At 50.4% G+C, this 25403-nt stretch overlaps 2 protein-coding genes and 1 long non-coding RNA gene across 17 annotated transcripts in view; 1 reads left to right on the top strand and 2 right to left on the bottom strand.

The window, feature by feature from the left end:
- Positions 1–12712, bottom strand: part of LOC102547969 (uncharacterized) — a 102354-nt gene extending 89642 nt beyond the window's left edge. For 8 of the 12 annotated variants that reach the window (XR_015626092.1, XR_015626093.1, XR_015626087.1 and 5 more), the window contains exon 1: positions 12442–12712. This is a non-coding gene — a long non-coding RNA (uncharacterized LOC102547969). Of the gene's footprint in view, positions 1–11199; positions 11379–11662; positions 11784–12441 lie in introns of those variants that run through there. The other 4 variants (XR_015626090.1, XR_015626095.1, XR_015626089.1 and 1 more) reach the window with 2 other exon arrangements.
- Ppp1r1a (protein phosphatase 1, regulatory (inhibitor) subunit 1A) lies at positions 11835–19532 on the top strand. Of its 2 annotated transcripts, none has more exons than NM_022676.3 (7): positions 11835–12052; positions 15257–15317; positions 16140–16177; positions 16550–16613; positions 17166–17321; positions 18123–18229; positions 18627–19532. In NM_022676.3, the coding sequence occupies exons 1-7, from the start codon at positions 11969–11971 to the stop codon at positions 18630–18632; spliced, it is 516 nt and encodes a 171-aa protein (NP_073167.1). In that variant the 5' UTR covers positions 11835–11968; the 3' UTR covers positions 18633–19532. The 2 variants fall into 2 exon arrangements, with proteins under 2 accessions (NP_073167.1, XP_087414977.1); XM_087558851.1 differs by having other exon boundaries at positions 16143–16177; positions 18627–18734.
- Positions 19529–25403, bottom strand: part of Pde1b (phosphodiesterase 1B) — a 27529-nt gene continuing 21654 nt past the window's right edge. For 2 of the 3 annotated variants that reach the window (XM_087556056.1, XM_087556055.1), the window contains exons 6-15: positions 25097–25237; positions 24660–24760; positions 24444–24569; positions 24229–24330; positions 23192–23312; positions 22885–22966; positions 22475–22583; positions 21807–21937; positions 21192–21314; positions 19529–20765 (exon numbers count right to left, since the gene is read on the bottom strand). In XM_087556056.1, the coding sequence (XP_087412182.1) occupies positions 21211–21314; positions 21807–21937; positions 22475–22583; positions 22885–22966; positions 23192–23312; positions 24229–24330; positions 24444–24569; positions 24660–24760; positions 25097–25237 (1017 nt within the window). In that variant the 3' untranslated portion in view covers positions 19529–20765; positions 21192–21210. The remainder of the gene's footprint in view (positions 20766–21191; positions 21315–21806; positions 21938–22474; positions 22584–22884; positions 22967–23191; positions 23313–24228; positions 24331–24443; positions 24570–24659; positions 24761–25096; positions 25238–25403) is intronic. The other variant, NM_022710.1, reaches the window with a different exon arrangement.

Below are 25403 nucleotides of genomic sequence, written 5' to 3'. Positions count from 1 at the left end.
GTGTTGAAGACATCACACTGGGGACCACTGATTGTTCTGCTCCCATATATAGCCTGCTCCTTTGGGAATCACCTGCCTGAGATGTTCAAGCCATCTATGCTCAAAGTTACAGTGTCCTGATGACTCTGACAGTAAGGTACACTACTGCTACCTCTGATGTTGACACCAGCCATCATCAGGACCAAGTCAAAGCCTCAAGAAATACCTATTGTCCAGACCCCTATTTCACCCAGTTCTGCCAGTCCCTGGCCCCACCCAGTCCTCAGCCCCATCACTTCCACTTTCTTGTGCCCTCTAAGATTTCTGGGAAAATAGCTTTAAGTTCCAAATGCCTTGTTTAAATGTCCTATCACATCATCTTACATAACATTTTAAGATTCCCCGAGAATCCTACAACTCCTGCAGCTGCTCAAGTTGGAAACTGCTTCTTCTATTAACCACTGAATAGCTCAGAGCCCAAAGATGGGAGGGGATGTTCTTTATGTTCACGTTGCTGCTTTAAACTAAGCCTTCCTCCTTCAAAGTCTCTCTTCCCTGAAGCCTTGACCACAGCTCCTCCTCTCTGTTGATGGTCTCAGTGCCTTGTCTTCTTCCCTGTGTTCTTGTCATTCTGTCTTCACCCTCTGTGCAGATGGCTTCTCCAGTGCCCAGGCTGCTCAAGTCTTTGACTTATGTATCTCCACCTATGCTGCTGTAATAATCCTCAGAACCTTACATTCAAGGATCTTGCACTCTGTCCATAGCCTCCTGCCCTTCCATCACCATTACCCTAAGAGTCTATCCACAATGAATCTGACCTGATCTTGACCTCCAATACATTGACCCTGCCATTTTTCCCATGTAGCTGATGACTGTATTTCCCCAGCTTCCTTGTTGTTCATTGCTGCCATGTTGCTAGGTGTTAGCCCATAGGAGATGAGCACATGTTAGGACAATGTAATGAATGTGAGATTTTTCTCATCAGTTCGTGTATTTGAATAGTTGGTCCCCTACTGGTAGTGCTGTTTTGAAAGATTTGTGGAGCCTTAGGAAATGGAGCCTGAAGTGAAGCTGAAGGAGGTGATTCACTGGGAAATGGTATTCGAGTTTTATAGCCTGGCCCCACTTCCTCTCTGCTCTCTGCTTCTTGTTCCACCAAGACGAGAGGTAGTAGGGTTCTACTGCAAACTCCTACCACCATTCACCCAGCTGTCCCCATGTTTTTTCCTCTTTGATGGACTGTATCCCCTTACATTGCAAGCCAAACTAAGTCCTTCTCCTTAAGTTGCTTCCTTTGTGTGGGAGGTAGAAGGTGTGTGTGTGTGTGTGTGTGTGTGTGTGTGTGTGTGTGTGTGTGTGTGTGTGTAGATGCACAGGGTATATGCATGCATACATATGTACATATGGGTAACCAACTGATCAATCTCAGATGTCACTCTTTGGGATCTGTCCATCCATCTTGATTTTTGAGACAGGATATCTCACTGGGACCTGAGGCCTACTAATTTTGCTGGCTGGCTGGCCAGTGAGCACAGAGATCCACCTGCTTCATCCTCCCCAGCACTGAAATTACAAGTGTGCACTACCACACCTGGCCACAGGTGCTGGGGATCAAATTCATGTCTTCATGATTGCTCAACAAGCACTTTACCACTGACTGAGTGGGGTAAAGTCTCCCCAGGCCCCCTCAAGTTTTACTCTTCAGTTATTTATCTGTTCACAGCAATAAGAAAAGTAACTTAATACAGGCAGATTATAATCTGTTCCCTTGACAGATAAGGAACTTGTCTTCCTGTCCTTTCTAAACCACCTGAGTTGAGAAAAAGGTGAGAGCTGGAGCAGCTATGTTGGGACACACAATGGGAGAGAAAAATTCATAACTGAATGACAGCATAAATTAGAGTTGATGGGTTATTTTTTTAATGAGAACACCAAGTTCAGAGCTTAGGGAGGTGGGTAGATCTGAGAGAAGTTAAGGGCGGCGTTGGAGTAGATAGTTAAAATATATAATATGAAATTCTCAACAAATTAAAAATATTTTTAAAAACTCATAAGCTAGAAGAGATGCCATCTTACCTGTCCAACTTCAAGTGTTCTTGTGCTATAGCATGATGACTCCATTGCTACATCTGAACTTCATATTCTTGTGCACTCGTCTTCATATTTTACTAACATCACCACTCCATCCCTAAGCTACATACTGATCTCTCCCTTTCTCACAGTTCCATGCCAGTGTTTGTCACCTAACCTAACGCTGCAACTTCCACTTTTCCTCTTCTGCTCCATCCTCCAATCAGTATCACACAAGCAATCTTTTCAAAGTGCTTATAAGACCGTGTCAGCCAGCCCTGCCGGTTAAAAAGTGGTGCCCACTCGCAGTTCAGATTATGTAAACTCTACCAGGAATGGTCTGGCTCCCAGGTTCCTCTGTTTCCCCTCTCCTTAGACATATAGTCTACCTATTCCAGCATCCTTTGTGGGATCTGGACACATCAGCATCTTTCCAGCTCAAGTCTCCTGTCCATATAATTATTTTTAATTATTTTTTGTTTTATGTGTATAGATGGTCCCTGCATTGTGTCTGCGCACCACGTGCATGCAGTGTCCTTAGAGGTCAAAGCAGGGCATTGCATACCGTGAGTTATAGATAGTCGGGAACTACCGTGTAGATGCTGGGATTTAGCCCAATAAATGGTGTTGACGGTATGATGGTGAGCATATGCCTTCTGAAACATTCTTACTGCTGTTGCATAGCCGCCACCCTCTCATCCTTCCAGGCTCAGCTCAAATGTTCCGCTCTTAGAGAAAGCCTCCCTCGCTACCTCTTCCTCGTCGACTCACAAGTTGCTTTTGTCCCCTCATGTTTATCTGCCACCGCTGACCTTGCTGTGCCTTGAAATATCTCATTTGTGTATTTGTTTACTAGATTGTACATGTTTTACTACAAAAAAATTCTCTATTCCATGGAAACTGGGAACTAATTGATTGTTCCTACTCACTCCTTTCCTCCTACACCTCGAATTGTGATTATGTGGCACAGCTGGAACTCAATGCATTAGTTAGAATTGAATACTTGAGAGAAATGAATTAGTGGGTAGATGAATGATAAATCAGCTGTTCCTTTCCCATCTAACAAGGAGCAGAAGGAGGCTTTAAGTGTCCACCAGCTCACTAGTGATGAGGAAGGGATAAGGTTCTCTCCTTTGGTAAAAGTAGCCGTAAAGAAAGATGGCAGATAAGGGCCTCTTAAGTTTTCTGGGAAGAAAGGGACACTGGAAAGGACTGAGAAGGCCTCTGTACTCCACTCAAGCCTCTAAAGGGCTAGAGGAAAGATGAGGAAAAAGAAAGCTGCCTGCCCAGAGACTGCAGTACCTGAAGCCCAGACACAGCAGGAAAGCCTGAAGTTATGTTTCAGGAAGGCTTCTCGATGTCTGAGTGTATGGGCTGGATTCAGGTTTCACAAAGGCTTCCCTCACTTACAAACTTTTGTTGTAGAGTTCCAGCATGTGGGGACGGAGGAAGAACAGGACACCCCTACAGACTTGTGCTACAGCAGGCCCTTCCCTGATGGGAAACAAGACAACTATGTATTCATATAACCTGGCCCTGGGCTCACAAAGCACTGGTTCTATCCCCTGCTGGCTCCTCTCCTGGTTTCAAGAGCCCTCTCCTTCAGTGGACTCAGAATCTTTCATCCATCCACCATAGGATCCACTCAGGATCCCAAAGCAGGATCCAAGCTAGAAGGAGCTACTCTCCCTGCCGTGTCACCCAGCTTCTCCTTTGGCACTTCAGCTGGGGGCCTCTTTAGCACAGGCAAGGCACTCCAGGCTGTGGTAGCTCCCATGAGCAAGTCCCTGACTTGCATCGCTTCCGTCTGATAGAAAGCACAGGAGATACGGGTTGAAATATCTGAAGGTAATTATCTCTAGAAAAATACGTGGTCCATTTGGCAAACTCTTAATAGGAACAGTGCTGAGAATTTTGTGGGCCTTATCTCACGTGATGCCTGCAACAATGCTAGGGTGTAGGAATTATTATTCCCACTCAACAGATAAAGAGATGCGCTCAGAAAAGCAAATCGCCAGCCCAAGGTCACTCAGTTACTAGGAGAATCAGGATTGTCCTAGGGCCAGTCTGACTCCATGAAAGTCTACACTCATCCCACTCATTAAAATCCAGCCTCCTGAAGCTGAATCTCCTTCTGTGCCCAATAAACATCATATCTAAGTGTCTCTACTCTGGGATTCTTAAGTTCCAATCCCCCATGGTCATATCCAAATTCAATAAAACCCCTGCAACCACAGGGCCTCAGATCATCCTCCCTGGTACTGGATAAATGATCACTTCCCACAGATTTCTGACTGTACCCTGGTCTCCTCTCAGCGCTCAACACAGCGCCAGCAGCCCCAGGCGTCTGTCTCCCCTTTTCTATTTTCCTTACTATGGTTCATTTTCCTCATCTCCCAGGACTCCCTCAATCTACCCCCCCCACACCTATTCTCACATTCTTCTTCTCCCAGACCCTACTTTTTCGAAAAAGAAGAAAAGGAAGAAAGGGAACTCCAATTTGTCCTGTGAAAATTTCCAGCGGTTTCTCAGCGGCTCTGTTCCCAGACCTCTTGTTCCTTTCGACCCTGACACAGCAATTGCCACTGCAGTCCTCATTACCTGTTCTCAGGATTCCCTCCCCAGACTGGATTCACCAGGGCTGTGAGGGTGGCTCCCACCTCTGCACCCTCACAATGTGGGTGCTAAGTAAGCCGATGTCAGTGTCAGATGTGGACTGATTCACTTGGATACTTCAAGTGGAAGAAGAATGGCTAGACTTTAGAAACGCAGGGAGCAACACCAGGGAACCCTCTGAGCACCCGGTTTCCTGAGACTGGATAAAACAAATCCCCCCACTCAAAAAAAGGGAAACCATGCCTGGCACTGGAAATGTAGCCAGATACCTAGGGCTAGGGAAGTCATGGATCTTAGAGGAGTATCTGCAGCCACCACTTTACTAAACCAGCACAATTTATGACCACGTTTTAATCATAAATCTTTACACCATCAGGCAAGTGTAGTTCCCTCTCCTCATCGGTGAAATGCTCTCAGCAACAGAGACCACTGTGGGAAATCACAATTGATTAAAGTGTGGCGTTGTGGAGCCCGGCTCTAAGTTACACAACACATCTCCCACACCTTAGGTGCATGGTACATTTTGGAAGGGAGAAGGCCCAGAAGAGTGTAAAAGCCTGAGGAACAAAACTTTGCTGTGAGGCCGTGTCTCCTACAGATGTCAGAGAAGCTACACCCATGAAGTCTGATCAACATTGCTGCCTAAACAAAGGCCCTGTTGATCCTGAGCCTGTAGTGAGGCAGAATACATTAGCAGGAGTATGTGGATAGGAAACAATGAAAACTAATAGAAGAAGCCAGAGCAAAATGTAGTCCCCAAGGGCAAGTCACAAGGACCTACCTTGACATGACTTCACCTTCCAAGCTTTGCCATTTCCCAAGCATATATCCATATATTTTTAGACTTAGGGGTTCAGGTTTCTGGAGGGTTTGGGGTCAGAGGAGAACCATGAGGAGAGAAGTACAATAGCAGGAGGAGGAGAAACCAAGTCACATGTGTTAGGAGTCAAGAGAATGTGTCCTGAGGGCTGGCCAATTGGAGTTAGAAGCAGCCCAAATGGAACATAATAAGTAATAACTCTGGGTATTGATACGAAAGTAGATTTTAACAGCGTAGAGGCTAGGCAGCTGCCCACCTGTTGTGCTGTTTAAGGCTTGTTGTGTGAGGCTTTTATCCGAGAATAAAATGGTACAGGGTGGGGTGGAAACCCAGGACTAAATCATTTCTACAACATATAGGTATGTGCCTGCTTATGTGTCTGTGCACCACACACACGCCTAATTACCACAGTGGCCAGAGGAGGGGACAAATCATCCCTCACAACTGAACTTACAGATAGCAATAGGCTGCTCTGAGAGTTCCAGAAATCAAACCTAGGTCCCCTGCAACAGGTGCTCTTAACTGCTGAGCCATCTCTCTGGGCCCTCTGTCCACGTTTTGAACACATCATTGGATTAAACCATTGGTTAGTTCAGAGAGCCCCTCACATATACACCCTGATGTGTTCACAGCCCAGCCAAGGTAACAATCTAGATCAACTATCACAGGCAGCAACCTACTGCAGGAGAGACGTCAAAGAGAGAACCCAAAGCATCATGTGGACAGATAAAGGGAATTTATAAAACTAGTTCCCAGGTTCCTCGGCCATATCAAGACTGTTGGGGCGGAGTGGGGGTGTCTCCGTAAGAAGAGAGGGGCATTTGTGTGAAAGAACAGCATTCTATTCCATTCCTTTCCTCACCCCTATCCTAAATCTCATGAACATTGTTCTCCCCAGAGCTGATATGTGGCCCCTGAGAAAGGCATGTTCTGGAGCCTGGGTGCTAACAGCTTAGGAGAGAGAGGATTGAGGAACTGCAACCTGGGAAACAGCTACTGGCAAAGTGAGAATAAGACTGGGCCCCTGGTAGAGGGGGCTTCTCATAGGTCTGTCTCAGGCCCACTGCAATGGGCCTACCCTCAAGGTACAAAGGGATCCTGGCCACTCTTAAAGACCTGAGACCCAGGCCAAGCCCACCATGTCCTGAGCATTTCTGGGGTCAGAATAGAGACCCAGAGTCACTAGCCTCCTGGGCCATCCTGAGCACAGGTATAGCATATAAGATGGTTGTCCAGATACTGGCCAGCCTATGTCCTGTCAGGCCTTCCCATTGGCTGTGACAGGCTGAAAGTGCATGTCCCCGTAGAACTCCAGAAAGGGGACTGAGTCGCTGATGTTGTCAATGGTTGAGTGTCCAGGTGAAATTGCCTTAAATTTAAGGCATTATGTCCCTATAAGAGGAAAGGACACATAGAGACCCGCAGGAGGGAAGCAGGCACATAAAGATACTTTCAGTAACTGAAGCTGTGCTGTCACAAGTCAAGAAACATCTGGAAGTAGCTGGAAAAGGTAGGAGGTGCTTTTCTTTTCACCTTGACCCTAATCCTCTAGACTTCAGAACTGAGGATGAATTCCCACCATTGTAAGCCCACCTCCCCCAGCTAGTTATACATTGTCACAAATACTCTAGGAAACCATGGAGTCGGGTCCCTTCAGCCACAGCAGTGATGGATCCCTAGCCCTTGGGAAAGCACAGAGCCGGACTGGGGCTCATAGCTCTCTGACAAGCTACAACTTTCAAATGACCCCTTCTACAGCCACTCTCCCCTGCTGAGAGCCCCAGGAGGAAGGCTGGCATCTGCTCTCCCAGCCACCTACAACAACATACCAGACCCAAGGGGTGCCTTGGCCTCCCCACTCCTGGTAACCTACCCTCATTCGGTCCTGTGGCTAGGGAATTTTCCATCATCCCACCTCTAAGTCAAAGTCATTAGATTTAATCATTAACAGGGTGTGTGTTAATTAGTAGGGTAGGATGATCACCCATGCTGATGAGGACACAGCTGGACACTAAGAACAGCTGACCTGACAGGCATGGGGAGACACACAGCCTAACTGAAAAGAGGCAGGAAAGTCCTCCTGACATCCTCCCTCTGAGTTCTGAAAGCATCAATAGCCCCTTCCTCTGCCCGGCTTTGGCAAGCATGTAATGGCTGTAACCCATTTGGGGACTCCATCAGCCCAATCCTTTCTATGTAACAGGATTGTCTGTTGTTAAGCCAGTTTTAACACTGAGGAAATTGAGAGTATGGAAAGCTAAGCAACTTATTTAAGGTCACAGACACTAAAGAATGGAACTCGCATTTGAGCCCAGATAGACCTTCAAGCTAAGTATGGAGGGGAAAAAAAGCACAGTAGGCATGAGAACCCCAAGGTCATGCTGACACCTCTCTCTCTCTCTCTCTCTCTCTCTCTCTCTCTCTCTCTCTCTCTGTGTGTGTGTGTGTGTGTGTCTGTGTGTCTGTGTGTCTGTGTGTCTGTGTGTCTGTGTGTCTGTGTCTGTGTCTGTGTCTGTCTGTCTGTCTCTCCTGTGTTTGTCTGTCTGTCTGTCCTAGGAGTTACAGCATTTCGTCCCTCTGCTTTTGTGACACGCCAGACTGCTAGTAGTGGCCATGCATCACCAGCTAGTTCTTAGGCTGACTGAAAGAGGTCCAGATACAGACAGGCAGCAAGTGAATCTGTTCTGAGTTCCGCTGTACCTGTAGCACTTAGTCTAGTGTCTGAAATGTACACATGTTTGTTAAGTGGATCAATTCAACCTGCAGGAAAGCTGTGGTTATGGGTTGGTCTTCTGATGAAGACCATCTGGGCACCCATGTACTTCAAGAAGTCATCTAGGTCATCCTCTGCTATTGGCCTCTAGCTTAAGGATTAGAATGGCTGCTCCTAAGTGTCTACCTTAACCAGTGTTCACCATGGAACAGTAAAGAGCTTTGAAAGAGAGTGAGTTGAGTGAGCAGTGTCAGCACCATTCCCAAGAGTACCAGCCACAGGCTACCAGTGCCTGGCAGAATTGCAGTGACAGGACTTTTTCACGGGCAAATGGGCCTTCACAAGCTCCCTCTTGCAGCTCATCACAGAGACCATGCATCCGTGCCAATGGGGCTTAGGCCTTCTAGTTGTGGAAAGACTGCAGAATCAGTCTCAAAAATGGTACCCACAAAAAAAATGGTACCCACTACTCTTCTCCAATGTCCCTGCTTCACAGGACTAGATCCCTAACAACTCTGGAATCTTCCAAAAGAGAAAAGTCACTCCATAGGTCAGAAGCCACAGTGGGGATGTTCAGAGTATATGTCACAAGCTCTGAATTTGTTCCAGAATTGAGTCTAGAAAGGTTTAAGAAACAACAGCACCTAGCATGAACACATGGCTTCCCAAGGAACCATGCAGAGGGGCTTGTTGCTCCTTTGGGGGTTAGAAAAGCTGCTAGCCTTTCCTCTGCAGAACTGTGTGCACAAGTATGTACAAACAACTGTGTAGACGAGTGTGTCAGCACCATGCACTCACCCCCCAGGAGTTCGCTCTGCTGCCTGACCAGGCCAGGGTGTCTGGAAGCTGAAGGCAAGGTCCTCCCTGCTCTCACCCTGGCCCTGTGACTTCCTGACTTGGGCTTGCTCATCTTGGACTGAACATTAACACAGGAAGACATCTGCAGGCTGCCTTGACTCCCATGGGGGAACAGGGTGCTTCCAGAGCCACTCGGCATTGGTAGAAGAAGAAGGTTTTGAACTTGACCTCCCAAATTCCAGCCTAAGTGGCCTCATCTCTCTACAGCACCCTGGTTGACCACCCTCAGGCTCAATTGTGGGGATTACTGAAATTAACACTGAAGTTAATGGAGCAATAAGGGTAAATCAGCAAAAACAACTTACAGTCCATTAACCTGGAAGACTGCACAAGCAGCAGGGAGAGTGGGTCATTAGGTAATAGCATCACCAAATCACATCCCTATAACTTTAAATATTCATAAGTCATAAGTATGCCCTAGAGCAGCTATGTCTCTGCCACCTGGACTGCAGCAGAGGGGTGACCACTCGGGCACTGCTCACATAGACACATTTGAGATGGGAAACAAGCTCACTCTTCCTCAGCTAGGAGCCCTCTCTGGGCAGGCACAGAAGACCTCTGCAACTCTCCAGCCCTGTGTGTGCAGTCCCCTCTGCTTCCCACAATGCCTAGCAGGTGCTCACAGCTACTCATGCAGCTCGAGGTATAAATAAAGGTCAGAATGATATGCACACACCTTCACAGTTGCCACTCTGATTGGCCCGCAGAGGCTGTGCTGGGGCCCATTCCTTCCTGCCAGCCAGCCAGCCCTTCATCCTTGTGGTGGCCAGGGAGCTCTCTTCCCACTGGCTCTCTTCTCTAACCACCACCTCCCCCAACCTGCTATATTCGCCCCTCCCCAGCTGCTCCCAAGACACCTCTTTTTATCTCCCCTAAGTCTCTCTCGGCCCCCACTTAGCCTGGAACTATCAGATCAAGGGAAGTCAGAATCTGGAGGGTTGAGAAGGGAATCCCAGGGCTAAGATTTGAGAGAAATGAAGGGACATGGAAGAAATCTAAGCAAACCAGACTACCCCATAATAGTGGAAGCTCATAACAGCCAAATAGAGAAGCCCTCACACTGGAATTCTACATGAAACAAGCCACAAGTCTCGCCCTCCTCCCAGCACTATAGATGTGGCCTGCTTCCTGGGGGCTGAGCTCCAGAATCAGGGGTGAGGACTGTGCCTTCAGGTCATCCAGGCCTGGACAAGAGGACTGAGAAACACTGTGCCCCTAATTGTAGGGGAGGGAGAAGCAAAGAGAAGGAAAACAATGGCCTAGCCCTAAGGCACCCAGTGCCCTGTCTGCCCTGTCTCCCATGTTATATTGACTCACCACCTCTCCCTGCACCTAACACTAGGATGTGGGTACACAGACATTGGGATCCAGGGACACTGAACACCTTCCCTACTACCCAAACAGAGCAAAAAAGGCTGGGAGAAGCATTTCCAGAGTCCCATTACTTCAACTAACGACAAATGGAGGAGCCACTAGAACCTTCAGGGCTGCTGAGTGGCTGCAACCTGGCCTTGCCCTGAGAAAGCTGAGCCTGCCTGCTGTGTAAAAAGATCCCTAAGGGAGGAAGGGGGTGGGGGCTATTTTTGGAGAGAAGAGGGGAAGGGGCCTGGAAAGCAGGACGGGGGATCCCAAACAAAGGTTTAAAGTTGCCCCTAGAGTGGGGGATGACCAAGGCTGATTACCCTGGGGCCAGGCCTAAACCTGTGTGGACCCTGCCCTCTGTTCAGTTTAAGACTACAAAGAAACTGATCTCCTAGCCCTGCCATACACCTCCTCCAGCACTGCGGACTTTCTCCTTCTCGATCTCAGTCCGACTGTGCCTCCTAAATCCATCAGGAACCCTCTCCCCAGTGCCCAGCACCCACCTCTCCCTGTCCAGTAACCCTAACCCTAGTAGTACAGGGCACTTCAGTTCCTATGAATATCCTGTCGTCCTCACTGGTTAGTACTGAGTGGTATGTTGATCCCATACCAACCCAGTGTAAGTTCTTCTAGTAGTCTAACTTCCAGGCAGAGCATTTTCATTGTCCTGCCAACAGTGAAAGTGGACACCGGCCATGTGTAAACAGGCTGCCCCTAGTGGGGTGTTCTTCTCCACTCCCCATCCCCATCCCTGAAACCCCCTTGCAGACCTTTTACCTACTTTGCAGCCCCAAATGTAGCAAGCAGAAAATGAAATCTGTTTCACAAGCAGGGTTGGCTTTCACCTCCATGGATTCTTCTTTACCCTAAATGGCCCTTCCTCCCCAAGCCCTTGGTCCACTCACACTCCAGAGAATATTACTCTAGAGACTCTCTGAGGCCTTCCCCCTCTTTTCTCTCTCTGTCCAGAGTGTTCCCTGGACAGTAGCCAAAGCTCGCACCTGCCCTCAAAGTTTTCACACCCACTCTATGATTTGGTCTCAAGGGGAAGTTCCCTCTTAGTCTAACTTAAATCCCTCCTGCTGCTTACCTAAATTTCCTTTCAATTTTTTGTTTGTGAAATATCCTTTAGATGATAAACATTATCTACTCTCAAGCTGTGCCCTTCCCTTTTTCCAGACCCTGAAACCTGCCCCAGCTTGAAGAAGTTCCACACCCACCCCCTGTCCAGAATTCTAGGATACCTGGATGCCCGCCCGCGAGTGGCCTAGGACAGCGACCCCACCCGGATCTGGCTCCTTAGCTCGGGGGGCGGCGACCCGCGCAGCTGCCAGCGCAGCCACCACAGGGTTAAGGCTCGGGACTAGGGGAGGAGGGGGCCGGGAGGGACAGTGACGAGCCAATCCGCAGCAACACAGTCCCCAAGCGGAGCCGGGCGCGCCGAGCCAGGAGCTGGGAGCCGAGCGCCGGGCTGGGGCCGGGGCCGGAGCGCAGCGAAAAGGGAGCGCGCCCGCCCCAGCCCGAGGTCCGCCGCCGCCGGACCGGGCGCCATGGAGCCCGACAACAGTCCACGGAAGATCCAGTTTACGGTTCCGCTGCTGGAGCCTCACCTGGACCCGGAGGCAGCCGAGCAGGTACAGGCAGGGCGGGGCAGGGGACTCGGCGAAGGACTGGGGACCTGGCCGTGGGATCTGAATCCCTGCCTCGCCCCAGCGTGGCACCGCACCTCTTCGGGAACGTACTCGCCCAGTTTATGGGGGTCTCCATACCCTCCCCCAACAGTGGAGCCACGCCTCGTCACCAGTACGGGCCCCTGTGCCTGGTGTCCCCAAGAGCGTGGTTCACTCGCTGCCCAGCCGTGGGGACACGACCCTTCCTCCGCCTTTGGCGACCTTACATCCCCTCACACCCAGTCAACCCCCAGAGTTTCCCTGCTAGGTGGCATCGCTGGGCTGAAGGGTACCGCCGGAAGGGTGCTCAGGGCGGGGGGCGGAAAGTGGGCAGAAGAGACAGCTCTCCTTACCTCCGAGTCATCCGCACCTGGGCTATGAGTGTGGCACGGAAAGGGATGAGGACAGCTATGGAGGCGCTTTGGAGCGAGGGCGGGGGTCTGCAAGCTGGTGTTCCCTTCTGCAAGTCGGAGCACGTGGGACCTGGGTATAACTCTGCCCTATGGAGTAGGGAGTGGGGGTGAGATGCGGGACGTAGCGCGGCGAACTGTAGCGTCTGGGCCTGGGGTCCAAGCTCAGCCAGAAAGCAAGCCACCAAGAAAGCTTGGCTCACCGGGTGGGAGTGCAAGGCCCTGGCCCAGCCTCCTGGCCTGGCCTATTTTTAGCTCGGAGCAGCCTGGCAGAGGCGGCAGTGTGTGAGTGAGCAGTGTGTGTCAGCGTCAGTGAGCGTATGGAAGGGGCTACTTACTATCTGCAGCCCGTCTTCTTTTGCATTCCCTCGAATGTGGGGACCATCGGTCCCCAAGAGCATCCAGCTCCCCAGGACTCCTGCCCCCAGTCACTCACTGTCAAGCTCTCCATCTGAAATTATCAGACCTCTGGGTATGGGCAGGAGAAAGAGAGGTTTCCACATTGCTAGAGCTTTTTTGTAGAATTGGGTGTGGATGAAAAGGGACCAAGCAGGTGTGCTCTTTGAAACTTCTGCTTCTCAGATCCAGGGAGGGCCAGGTACCCTGGCTTCTCCTCTCCCTACCTGGAGACCTAGGGACTGGAGAGGGTGTGTTGAGACCTCCTCACACGCCTGAGATGAGGAGAATAAGGAGTTTCTATGGGGTCAAGAAATATACCTATGCCCAGAGACAGCAGATTGGCTAAGATGACTTTTGAACCAGGAAAGCGGGCCCAGGAATGGAGACTGGGGGACCAGAGGTTCTGAGACCTGCCTCCGGCTGTCAGACTGGACCTGATACCTGCCTCCATTTGGTGTTGAAGGGGGATGGAGGAGGGCAGGCCAGCTGTTTCACAGAGCTGGGGGACAAGGGAGCACATGGGGCACATAGCCGTGTTAGGGAGCCAAAGAGAGGAAAAAAGCTGGGGCTCTGTCTGCTCTTTTCTAGTCTTCAGAAATCTGTCTCCTAGGCCTGAAAGTTTGCCCCAGTCCTTCCTGCTGTTACCAAGCATAGCAGGAGCTCCTACCCCAACTTCCATGGAGTGGGAGTGGGAGGGTGAAGAAAGAGTGGGGAGCTAAGTGTACAGCAGAGTGTGGGGGCTGCCCTCCACCACAACCTTCATATGTCCTTGAGAGCTAGGTGAGGTAGGGGCAGAGAAGAGTCATCTCTCTTGGGATCCAGGGAGTCTGCCTCCTGCCTCCTGCCTCCTGCCTCCTGCCTCCTGCCTCCTGCCTCCTGCCTCCTGCCTCCTGCCTCCTGCCTCCTGCCTCCTGCCTCCTGCCTCCTGCCTCCTGCCTCCTGCCTCCTGCCTCCTGCCTCCTGCCTCCTGCCTAACACCACAATCCTCAAAGACTCAGAGTGCTTCAAACCCCTGTCTGGGGTCGGGGGGTGGGGTCTGTTAAGTAAGGTAAGTAAGGGTCTGTCCAACCTCAGAGCCCTGCTGACCTTTGGTCATGGGCTCCTTGGGTTCCCAATACAGGTATTATATCAAGTCACTAATCCCCCTTCCACAGGCTTAGTCACTTCCACTCCTCTCCAGTGACCACCCCACCCTCCACCCAAACAGAAAGAAAGTAAGGGGTCAAACCCTGGCAAAGGGATGGTCCCACTCCCACATACATGAAGCATCTTGTACCAGGAACAACCAGAGACAATGCACATTTAATACACACACACACACACACACACACACACACACACACACACACACACACAGGTCCGGCTCTGCTGGGACCTTGAAATGTCACTAAAAGCAGATGCCACCGGTTTGCCCTAAAGCAAGAAGTCATTCATTCCACATGAGCTGTTTCCTTCTTTGGAAAGAGCCTCCTACCATTCCCACTTTCTAGATATCTCATCACTTCCAGCCACCACTGCCAAGAGACAAATATCTAAATCTGATCAGTTGGGTCTTCGCTGGACACTGCTTCCTCAGGACTGCTAGCTTTGCCTACCCACGGCCCTGAGAGAGCCACCCCTGTGGTACCACTCTCTTCCAAACCTTCCCCAGAAAGGAAAATCTACACATCCCAAGAGTCTGTAGAATTCACCAACCATCAGTTTAATAGAGAGCAGGACAAGAGGGAAAACCAGTGGCAGAAGGAGGGTTCAGTTGGAACTCTAGCCACCAATCAGCTTTATATGTTCACTTCCCCTGGCGCTGGCCAGTCGTCTAGCCAGGACCCCTCCTCGGGTCTTGTTCACCATTGGGACCACTTCCCCTATTCCCTGACCAATTAAAAATCCATTGTATCCAAGGCTACTGAAACGTTAGAGTATTGAGGGACTGTGGTGGCCGGGGGAATGGTATGCTTCCTTCACGGTGGGTGAGCCTGAGAGAGGCCTTCTGCAGACAGGTAGGAGCCCACAAAGGGTTAATGTCTGCTTCAGGGGTGGACTGGGAAAACCCTCTGACCTCTCATGTTATTTCTGACCATTGATCCAGGATGGACAGAAGGACAAAGGCCAGAAATCAATGCACAGAATGGACAGCGTTTCTGAAAGGAGAGCCAGGGAGGACAAGGATAGGGTGAAGAGACAGTACAAAGGAAGGGACTGTGTAGACACCCAGGGTGTCCCCGAGAGCAGCTCACCCCAGAAGAAGAGAATGGACCAACAGTATTCCAGAGTAACCAGACATGTTTTAAGGGATATGCAGAGTCAGCCTGGTAGGTATTCCTAGTGAACTTGACCTTTTATTCTTCCTCCCCTAACCCAGATTCGGAGGCGCCGCCCCACCCCTGCCACACTTGTGCTGACCAGCGACCAGTCATCCCCAGGTAACCCCTGTAGGAGGGGACGGGTGCTCGAGACAAAGGGCAGACCTCAGTAGTAGAGATCCCCATGCTGGCTCAGCAAGGTTTATTTTTGCTTTTAGGAAAATGGAGTTGTGCTAGGAGGGGAGGGGACAGACAGCCACATTCCTAATGTCCAGGAATTAGGATGGTCAATTTAGTGCAGGTTGCTGTGACAACAGCCTTGTAGGTTTCTCCAGCAACTGAGATGCCGTTATCCCCACTCCAAATGTAGTGACAGCTGTGAGGGGGAGAGACTGTCTCTGTCATCTAGTGTCAGGTCCCCAGAGGGTGAGGTTAGAAACAGCTCAGGGAGCAGCTGGAATTCTGGTCACCAGAGTCCCCACCAGGGTCTGGGGACACAACAAGGTCCTAGAGGATGTCAGAAGAGCTTGGTAGGTATAGTCTGAAATCGGGGATGCCAAAGTCTCCAGCTCTCCCCACCCCAACTTTCATAAATGATGCACACCTATGGACCTGGCCCTGCTCCTGTGAAAGCTCAGCTCAGACCTGGGGGTGAAAGAATGACTGAAAGGGAAAAGAGACCCAGATGCTGCAGACGAGGAAAAAACGCGGGACCACAGATTTGCTTTCAGACTCCAAGGCCTGAGGCCAGGGTGCAGGCTTAGGCTGTTCACAGGGTCCAGCCTGTTTTGACAAAGCCAAGCCACAGTACAGGGGAATCCAGAGAGGACAGGGACAGTTCAGGACAGAGGTGACTGCTATGTACCTTCTTCTTAAGAACTCAGGCCTTTAGGAAACCTCCGGGTTTCCTGCTCTTACCAGTTTTCCCACTATTTTCCCCAGAAGTAGATGAAGACCGGATCCCCAACCCACTTCTCAAGGTGAGCTGGCCTCTACCCTTCACCCCAGACCTCAAAAGCCAAACCCTCATTCTCCAGATCTGAGGTGTAATTCAGTAAAAGAGCACCACTTGGCATATACAGACACTGAGTCAGCACCCCAGAACCCAAGCAAAAGCCTCGTTCCTCACCAGTAAGGCCTTTGCTGTCCTCTTCTATGTACCCTGAAAAGGTGTGTGCACCCCACCCCTGCCAGCATACGCTGTCTCTCAGCCTGGTGGAAACAGCTAAGAAACAAGGATTTTCTCTTACTCCTAAAACCCACCTGCCCTAATCTCTAATCCAAAATCATGCCAAAGCAGAGGAGAAGGGTGGGAAGAGCTGGCACCCATCCAGGCTCTGTGTCCTTCACAGTCCACACTGTCAATGTCTCCACGGCAACGGAAGAAGATGACAAGGACTACACCCACCATGAAAGGTTTGTCATCCCCTTCCCAATTTCTCCTCTGGCAAAAACTGGAGAGTAGATCTAGTAACCCTTTGCAGGGAGTCCTTGGGAGGTTACTGGGTCTGCCTTTATTTGAGTGGGGCTATTGCTATGTGTAGGAGGCTCCTGTGGCCTTGATAAAGCTGGTCCCTGGACCAAGCCAGAATACCACCTCCTCACTATGACAGATAAATGGTACACATAACCTGATCATCACAGCACATGCAAGGTACTATACTCCCTGAGTCCAAATTGAGGCTTCTCTCCTGCCCCTTGGGAGACCACAGGTCCTAGTACATTAGCAGTGTCTTCTGCACTGAAAGGCACTCCCCCTCTATTTGCCTTTGAAAAGACATTATGCTCCTGCTTTCTTCTCCCCTTATTGCCCAGCAAAGGTTCCTCCCTTTTAGAGCCCAGTTCACGGGAAATTAAAGCACCCAGCAACACGCACGGACCCAGTGGTGGGACTATTGAATTTAGGAGGCCTCCCACGGGAGATTTTTAGGAAGTTATATCCAATGTTTTCTTTCTCTATGCCTCTAGAGCTCCAGACAATGGTTGAACATCACCTAGGGCAACAGAAACAAGGGGAAGAACCTGAGGGAGCCACTGAGAGCACAGGGAACCAGGAGTCCTGCCCACCTGGGATCCCAGACACAGGCTCAGCGTCAAGGCCAGATACCTCGGGGACAGCACAAAGTATGTACAACCCTGGGAGGGCACCAGAATGCACTTCCCCAGCCTTGCAGGAAGACAGCTTTACCCACTGGGGTACCAGGAAGAGTCACAGCCTGGGAGGGATGGAATAATAGCCAAAAGCCCAGTCAAGGACAAGGATATATTCCACACATCATGTATTTGACTCCCTTTGTCTTTTTGTAAGCTACCACCTTAGACCCCAGAGATCCTGTCCTGGCTGGAAAAGGAACAAAAACCCACCAGACTTAGATCCGCACTTGACCCTGTATCAGAGTCAGGGCTACACCACTATACAAGGAATGTAGTGCTGATGGTGTTAACCCATAACCACATTCCCTGCTCCCAGATGCATTCCAGAATTTCCAATCGTGTGAAAGTGATACAGTACACACACTGTGTTACATAACATGCCCAGCCGAGCATCCTGTAGTTAAGCACACTCTTTTCCTACAGTCCAGTGGGTGATCTCTAACTGGGATAGAGATCAGTAACAGTATTGGTAGGGATAGGTAACAGTATTGCCTCGTATCAGTTGTCAAGCTCAGCATCACTTCAGTTTAAACTTTAATTTTTTTTATTTATTTTTTCATGTTTTAGGGTTTGGGGGTCTGTTTTGTTTTATTTTTACTTTTCAATCTCTGATTACAGAAAAAAAATAGCGAAGCTGTCATAGTAACTGTAATCAGAGAAACCCCAGACGGCAAGGTAGATCTGCTCACAATGGGTCCTGGGCCCCTTCTCAGCAGCTGCACACCTTTATAAGGGCCAGCTCTCCCTCCACCACCCACTTTCCCTCCCTAGAGCCTGCAGAATCCAAACCCAAGACTCAGGAGCAGCGTGGTGTGGAGCCCAGCACAGAGGACCTTTCAGCCCACATGCTACCACTGGATTCCCAAGGAGCCAGCTTGGTAAGGTCCTTGGGCTGGGCTTTGGGGCCTTCAGGAGAGCGGGCTGTAGGGCTAGTATTTGGAAACAAGAGAACAGACAAAGGAGCAGCTTTATTTGGTCACTAATAAGTTAGCCTTTGTGCTAAGAGACGCCCTCTGACAGAGAGGAGGGATTAAGTGACTGCAGGAAGGATCCAATGGAGACTTTGTTGTGTAGACCTTCTGGAACAGGTGATGGAAATAGAACATAGAACTAATTTTATTTTTTAATAAACGGCAGTTGGAACCAAAGTACTGTGGGCTTAGAAGAGAAGGGGCTTAGACTGAGATCCATAGCAGGACTCCCCCAGAGGCTGGGCTGACCAGAAGGATGAGCCTATGACCCTTCAGTCACCTCCCCTTTCCTCCCCCGAAACAGGTCTGACAGAAGTTGACATCCGGGGATCGCCAGTGAGTGTGGAAGTTCATGGACACTGGATGTTTCTTAATCTCTTGTTTTTAAACGTGATAAATTTGGTGTTAGGTCCTTGGTGCTTTTCTTCTTTCCAGCCTGGGGATTCCTTCCTCCCTCGGCTCTTGTCTGCACCCCACAGCCCCCACCCTCAGGACCAACTAAGCTAGGAAATAGGAAACTGACTGAAGCCTAGCCTCTACTAGCATAAAGAAAAAGAGGAGTGTGGAAGTAGGAGATCACTTCAAGGCTTTCCTTTCTTACTGTGGAAAGCTCCGCCCACGTAGCAGGGCCGCCTACTTGGGAGACTGCCACTCTAAAGCAGATACCCAGACCAGCGAGGGCTTGCTATAGCACCATCTGCTGGACATAAATGGGAAGTGCATCTTGTCCCGAAACCCCTGACAAAGGGAGTATTTGGAATCTGGTTCCAATTGTGTGGCACTGTTCCTTATTCTAACCTGACAACAAAGACTGTCAGAAAACCCAGTGACTAGAAACCCCTCTTCCATTGTCCTACCTACTAAGGTCAGGGCAAGACTAACACCATGCACAAATGGAGAAGTGGTCTCTGATTCTAGCCAGGCTTCTGCTGCTGATTCTGATTTTCCCAAAGAATTAAAGAGATGGAGGGAGAAGGAAGACTCTTTCGTCCCCTTTTCTTCAGCAGTACCACATAGCTAAGAAGAGCATAGCCTGGGCAGTGAAGGACTGTGTGCCGTAGCGCCCCACCCCCACCCCCAGATAGGCTTTACTTGAATCCCCGCTTCAACACTCATGGAGAATACCATGGCAGAGTTCTGTCTAGCTTAGGAAGATAACTATAAATGACACGTGAGAGAGCTTCTACCTAATGAACACCACACACATCCAGCCAGTCTCCCTTCTTTATTGATCTCTGGCTATAGCAGGGGCCTGGGAGACCAAGAGCATGGGGGAGTCACATGCGATTTGGAGTGTCAGGTCTAATGACCATGGAGATGGACTTCACAAGAACAGGGCCCACTGTACAAATGCATGTATTTACAAGAGAGGAGAAGGCAGTCACCTGGACTTGGCCTTATATGGGGTGAGGTGGGACAAGGAGCCTGAGGACAGGAAGAGGCTTTACCTGGCTGCACTCTGCTCTGGGTGCTCCAAGTTGCAACAGCCCTGAGCCCCTCCCCATCTGCCTTCCACCCACCGGGGGCCCAGGGGAGGGGACTCTCTTAGTGGGCCAGTTCTGGGAGAAGGGAGTCAGGAAGGACCTGCTCTGTGACAACATGGATTACTGGGTAATACTTTACCCTGATTGCACTGGGGCTAGCTGCTCTCTCCTTCCTTTGCTCATAAGATACATCCTGAAGGAAGACCTCGGAGCATTTACAGACATTGGTCGGATGAGTTCCCGGGGACAGGAAGGAAGCAAAGGGCCAAAACCCTTTTTGTTACAAGCCCACCAAGCCCAGACCATCCCCAAGTTCTTGAGGACTCCGGGAAAGATTTCCCTCAGACAGAATCCCAATGGCTCCTCTCCTCTCCCAGCCACTGTCTGGGCACAGGAGAAAGAGACTTTGCAAGGGACTGGACTGAAGAAGTGCAGGTATGGGGTCAAGAGGACGTCCCCCACACCATCCTAGGAAGGAACCTGAAGGGACACCTGCCCTCCCATGCAGGGCTTTGAAAACTGCCAGCTTCCTATCCTATTTCTGGCCCTTTCTTGGGGAAGAGAAAGAAAACCCAGACCTGCCAGCTAAGATCTGGGGTGGGGGACTGAGGGAACCCCCAAAATGTATTGCTTAGAAACTTGGAGGCAAGAAGGATGGGGAGGGCCCAGGGGGCTGGCGTCTCTGACCCTCCCCTCCAGACTGTAGGAAGCCTGCAGGGGGTTTACTCCTCCCAAGTGGCCACCTGGCCAAGGAGGGAGTCCAGAGGCAAGGGATGGGCACAATGACCACTGGGGGCCTGTGGGTGGAGAGGGGCCCTTCCCACACCCCACCTGCTCCAACATTTGGCTCTCAGGTGGGCTGTCTCTATCACAACCAACACACTCCCTTGGAGCAGATGGGGGAACCAGTCCTGATGGATAGTGCTAATGACATCGAAGACTTTGGACTCAGTGAGGACCTAGAGAAAGAAGGAGACACTTCAGAGTTCTGTTCTAGAATTTCATCTCTAACCTGACCTTCCTTCTCCAAATCCCACCCAGTCCTCCCTTGATCTCCAGTTGGGTGCTACGCCTCTTCAAAAGCATGGCAGCCATTGGTATGAGCTAGGCTGAAGTAGAGTCACATTCATTCACCTTCCCTCACTGAGCCTTGTGCCTAGACTGGTGCCTGTTTCCTAATCTCACAAAGACTGGTGCATGTGTTGCCCTGCCTGTATTGTCCTGTCCTTTCTTCCTTCAAGAAAGAACTGTGGGACCGAAGAAGGTGGCAGGAGCCCCTTGCCTCCCACCCACACCCTGGCTTAGCCACTGCCTGCTGAGTGGAGCCCAGAGATGAGCCACCTGAAGCCAGATTGGCTTGGCTAACCTCCTGCCTCCCAGCTCACCTGGCCAGCTCCCAGTTCCCTAATCCAGATTCCCATTCTGGTTGTGCTCATCTTCTGCAGGGGAGGATGGGGCTTCTTCCTCACAGGGGGACAGTTCATCAATGGACATCTGGTTGGTGATGCCTACAGAGGGTTCCAAGAAATCTGATATTAAACCAAGAAGTAGTTTCTCTAGAACCAAAGATGTATGTGAAGAAAATAAGAGAACTGACCCTCATCTACCACCTGCCTCAAAACTGAGCCACCTGTACTCCTCCCACATAAAACACTCACATCCCCTGCTAACATTGTGGCCAGCACCACCAAGTTACCCGGATCTCCAGGGGCACCATTTGGAGACAGCCACAGAATACAAGGGGTCCAACCGTTGTGTGAACAAAGTCCCAGGGCTTAGAATAATAGGCTGTTCCTATCATCTCTTCAGCTCTCATTCTAGAACAGCCTGAATCATTCAAACGGTCAGTCTTTCCTGTGCCTTCCTAATTTTAGCCTGACTGGTTCCATTCCCAACTCCAGGAACCAAGGAGTTTCCTGAGACTTAACAAACAGGGGGCTGCTGCTGCTCTGCTGGCCGGCTTAGAATGTTCACACGCATGCACACATAACGGCACCCACCACTCGCTGCCCGTTCCTTCCACTTCTGTTTATTCTCTTGAATGTACTTGGTCCAGGTGGAGCGGAAACTGACCACATCAGGGTTGGGGTCTCCTACGTCCACATCTAAAGAAGGCTGGCGCCACTGGAAGCTAGGAACAAGATCCCATACACACACCCAATTCCAGATATAAGACCCAGCCCTCTTCAGAACCTACTTCCCCCCCCCCCCCCCGAGCTGGGGACCAAACCCAGGGCCTTGTGCTTGCTAGGCAAGCGCTCTACCACTGAGCTAAATCCCCAACCCCCAGAACCTACTTCTTAACCCTCAACGTAGAGATAAAAGATCAGTAGGAGGCTAGGGGATCAGAGTTCTTCTCCTTTTCCTCTTCTAGATACCCTAAATCCTTGTCTCTCATCCCACAACTGCACTCCTCCTCTGCACTTTTTCTCTGGGTAGAAGAAAAACAAAAACAATATTATCTGAGAGACAGCATAGACCCTTAAAGAGAAAACTAATTTTGGAAACCTAGGTGTAAGTCACACCCTTCTAGTCCCATCCTTTTTGTGACAAGCAGAGGGGTAGCCCACCTCCCTCCCAGCTCCTTCTAGCCTGTGTCTCTTCTCATAAAGCTATCCTCTCTGCCATTCAGTGAGCCAGGCCACATGGTTACCCCAGCCACAGTCACCTGGGCTGACTTTTAGACTTGGAATCATCATCTGTCAAGGGCTGGACACTCTTTTCTGCCACATCAGTCAGCACAGAGAAGGTGGGCTCCACAATGAAGTCAATGAAACCTGCGGGAAGTGCTCAATCAGCGAAGATGTCCTACTTGGAGAGCTAGGCAGAGGCGAGAGCGGGCACTGCCATGAGCCTCAGTTGCAAGTAACAAAGCCTAGAGAACTGACTTGAGGAAAGAGCCTTCCCATTGAGGACAGCTTGGAGAGGAAATCCCAGAGAGATCCTCTTTCTTTGTCAAGAGTGCTCCATCCAGCCCTTCATCCTTGACTCAGCAAGAAGAACAGGCTGGGGACTTGGAGGCTTGGAACAAGCCTGGCCAGGCCCAGATGGCTCCCTTCCTCTTCCCCTCAGACTCACCTATCTGGGACTGGGCCACCAATGTGGAGGTGCGGTCACAGAGTGGAGAGAAGGGCAAGCCCAGCTCTGCCTCCTTGTCACCCTGGGAAAAGAGGATGGATGCCTCAGGGTTGAGAGGGCTAGGGCAATGGGAGAAAAGGATGCTGCCCTATGATCTGAAAATGAGGGTGCAGAGGGAAACCCAGGACCCAGCTGGACGGATAGAAACTTCTTGACCCCACAGGTTTGGGATCCATTCAAGAGTGAAAGGTAGGTAGGTGGGAAGCTTGCAGAGCAGGAGGTAGGAAGGTTCCACTGACAGGGTTACCTGGCGGAAGAACTCTTCCATTAGGGCCTTGGTCCAGCGGCTGTGGACTGACCACTGCTTGGTTGGGTGGCTGATGTCAGCAGCATGAAGCAGAAGAGACAGGGCCTTGGATTTGTCAATCCTGGTTAGGGTTAAGGAGAAAGAAACTGACCTTCTAGGAAAAGGAAACTTTAGCCATTCCCCCAATTCCACTCACACAGTCACACACACACACACACACACACACACACACACACACACACACGCCTGTTTCACATAACTCTTAATAATCTATCATAATCGAAGCTCTTAGACTCAATGGACATAAATTTGACTCCCTCTCCTATCTACCACCCATTAGTTGTGAGACACTAAGCAAGTTACAGAAAGTGTCATAATTCATTTTCTTCAAGCCACAAGTGAAGTATTTCAATGTGTCTACACATAATGTGTACCTAGTAATGTTATTCAAAATGATAATCATTGCTGTTAGCCACCCCCAAAAATGTCCCATGGTGACCCCATAGTCTCTATTCAGACTCCATACACACAGGTCATCACATACCTCCAGGGCACCAAGTCCATTCTTGCTTACACACACTTATCCATCCCCGGCCACTTCTAAACAGCATTAGATAGAATTATAACATTTGCTCTGTCTTCGTTTTTGTTCTTTTTTAACCTCTCACACACTCTCCCAGTGGCCTTTTAGAACTGAAGCTAGTGTGGACAGAGGTGCTTCACTGTTACCATTTCAGACAAGGACATGTCCAAAAAGATTGATTGTATTTCCCAACATTCCAGCGTAATCCTGTCCTGCAATTACAATAAATGCCCCATCCAGGCTCCTGGCCAACACCCTCCATCAGGCCTTTTAGACACAAATCCAAGGCCACATTCACAAACACCACACACACCCGTGCACACTCAGATGAGTGCCTGGAGCCAGGAGAGACTCTGTACTCAGGTAAAACCCCAGCGCACCACTGTTCATCGTATCCTGATTCACAAGGCCCTTTCTCTGGCCTGGCCCTGGCCCTGGCCCACAACCCTCCAACCTTTCAAGCTGCTGCAGGGCTGTCTTCATAGTCTTCACTTGCTGGAAATGGCAGGACATGTCTGTGGCTAACACCATCTCAATGACCAGGGCCCGCAGCTCTCTAAGCAGACAGAGAAGAGACCAGTCCTTTGAGCAAGGGGTAGGACTCAAAGATAAGAGGAAAGAAGGCCAGGGTAAGGGTTTCAGGGGTGCCGCATGCTGGCCCGTGCTCACACGAATTCATCCTTGGTGAGATTGATAAAAATGTTCATCTCATCATCCTGCATCATTCGGAAAACAGAGCTGATGTGGTGATTCTCCAGCACCGATCGGTCATTGTACAGGATGGCGCATTCTGACCTGCGAAGCTGTATGTCATGCCTAGCCCCCTACAAAGGGCTCCTCTGGCAGCTTTGGCCCCTCCTGCTCCTGCCACGCCCCATTGCTCACTTGGTCTGGATGTGGAAGCTGTTGGTTGTGCCTGTGTGCTCATAGTCATGGATGGCTGCCGCGAAGATGATGGCCAAGACCTCAATCTCTGACAGGCAGTGCTAGGGGAAGAGGAAGAGCATGAAGCAGGGCCAGCATCTGCCAATCACTTCCAGGCACCTTCCTCACCCCACCCATCATCAAAGCCAGCCATGTGTTTCAACTCTCAGAATGTCCCCACCAGTCATAAACCCACCACACCCCATCGTGTGTCCCCAGCATTGCCCCGGAAGTGTGGTACACCTAGCAATTCTCTGGAGGAAGTGAATGCAGCTTGTCTCAAAAGGTGCTGGGATTCCAGGAAGCGAGATGAGAAAAAGAGCACTGAAAGAGCAGCCAAGGCCTCCTAGCTCCAGACCCGCAGGCCCTGAACAGCAAAAGCATAGCCAGGCACCTACCACCATGCCTGTGCGGAGCAGGAAGCAATGGACAGTCTGGGTCACGTCAGCGGCATGGATCTGGTTGTGGTAAGGGTTCTTATATTTCCCGTAGCCTGTCTCTAAGGCCTCCAGAAAACTCATCAGAAACACTGTGGGAATCTGCAGGAGGAATGGTGACATCACAGATCCACAGGCAATCCCAGCATTCTTTACAAGGCAGTAAGGTGTGACGGTGCTCACCTGTAATCCCAGCAGCTGGCTGAGGCAAAAGGTTTGCAAGTTCCAGGCCAGAGTGGGCTATACAGGGAGATCCCCACCTCACTTC

Source organism: Rattus norvegicus, chromosome 7, assembly GCF_021556685.1.
Source record: "Rattus norvegicus strain SHRSP/BbbUtx chromosome 7, alternate assembly SHRSP_T2T, whole genome shotgun sequence".
Taxonomy (NCBI): Eukaryota; Metazoa; Chordata; class Mammalia; order Rodentia; family Muridae; genus Rattus; species Rattus norvegicus.
The sequence above is the reverse complement of the archived record's forward strand: the minus strand, read 5'-3'. Positions and strand labels throughout refer to the sequence as shown.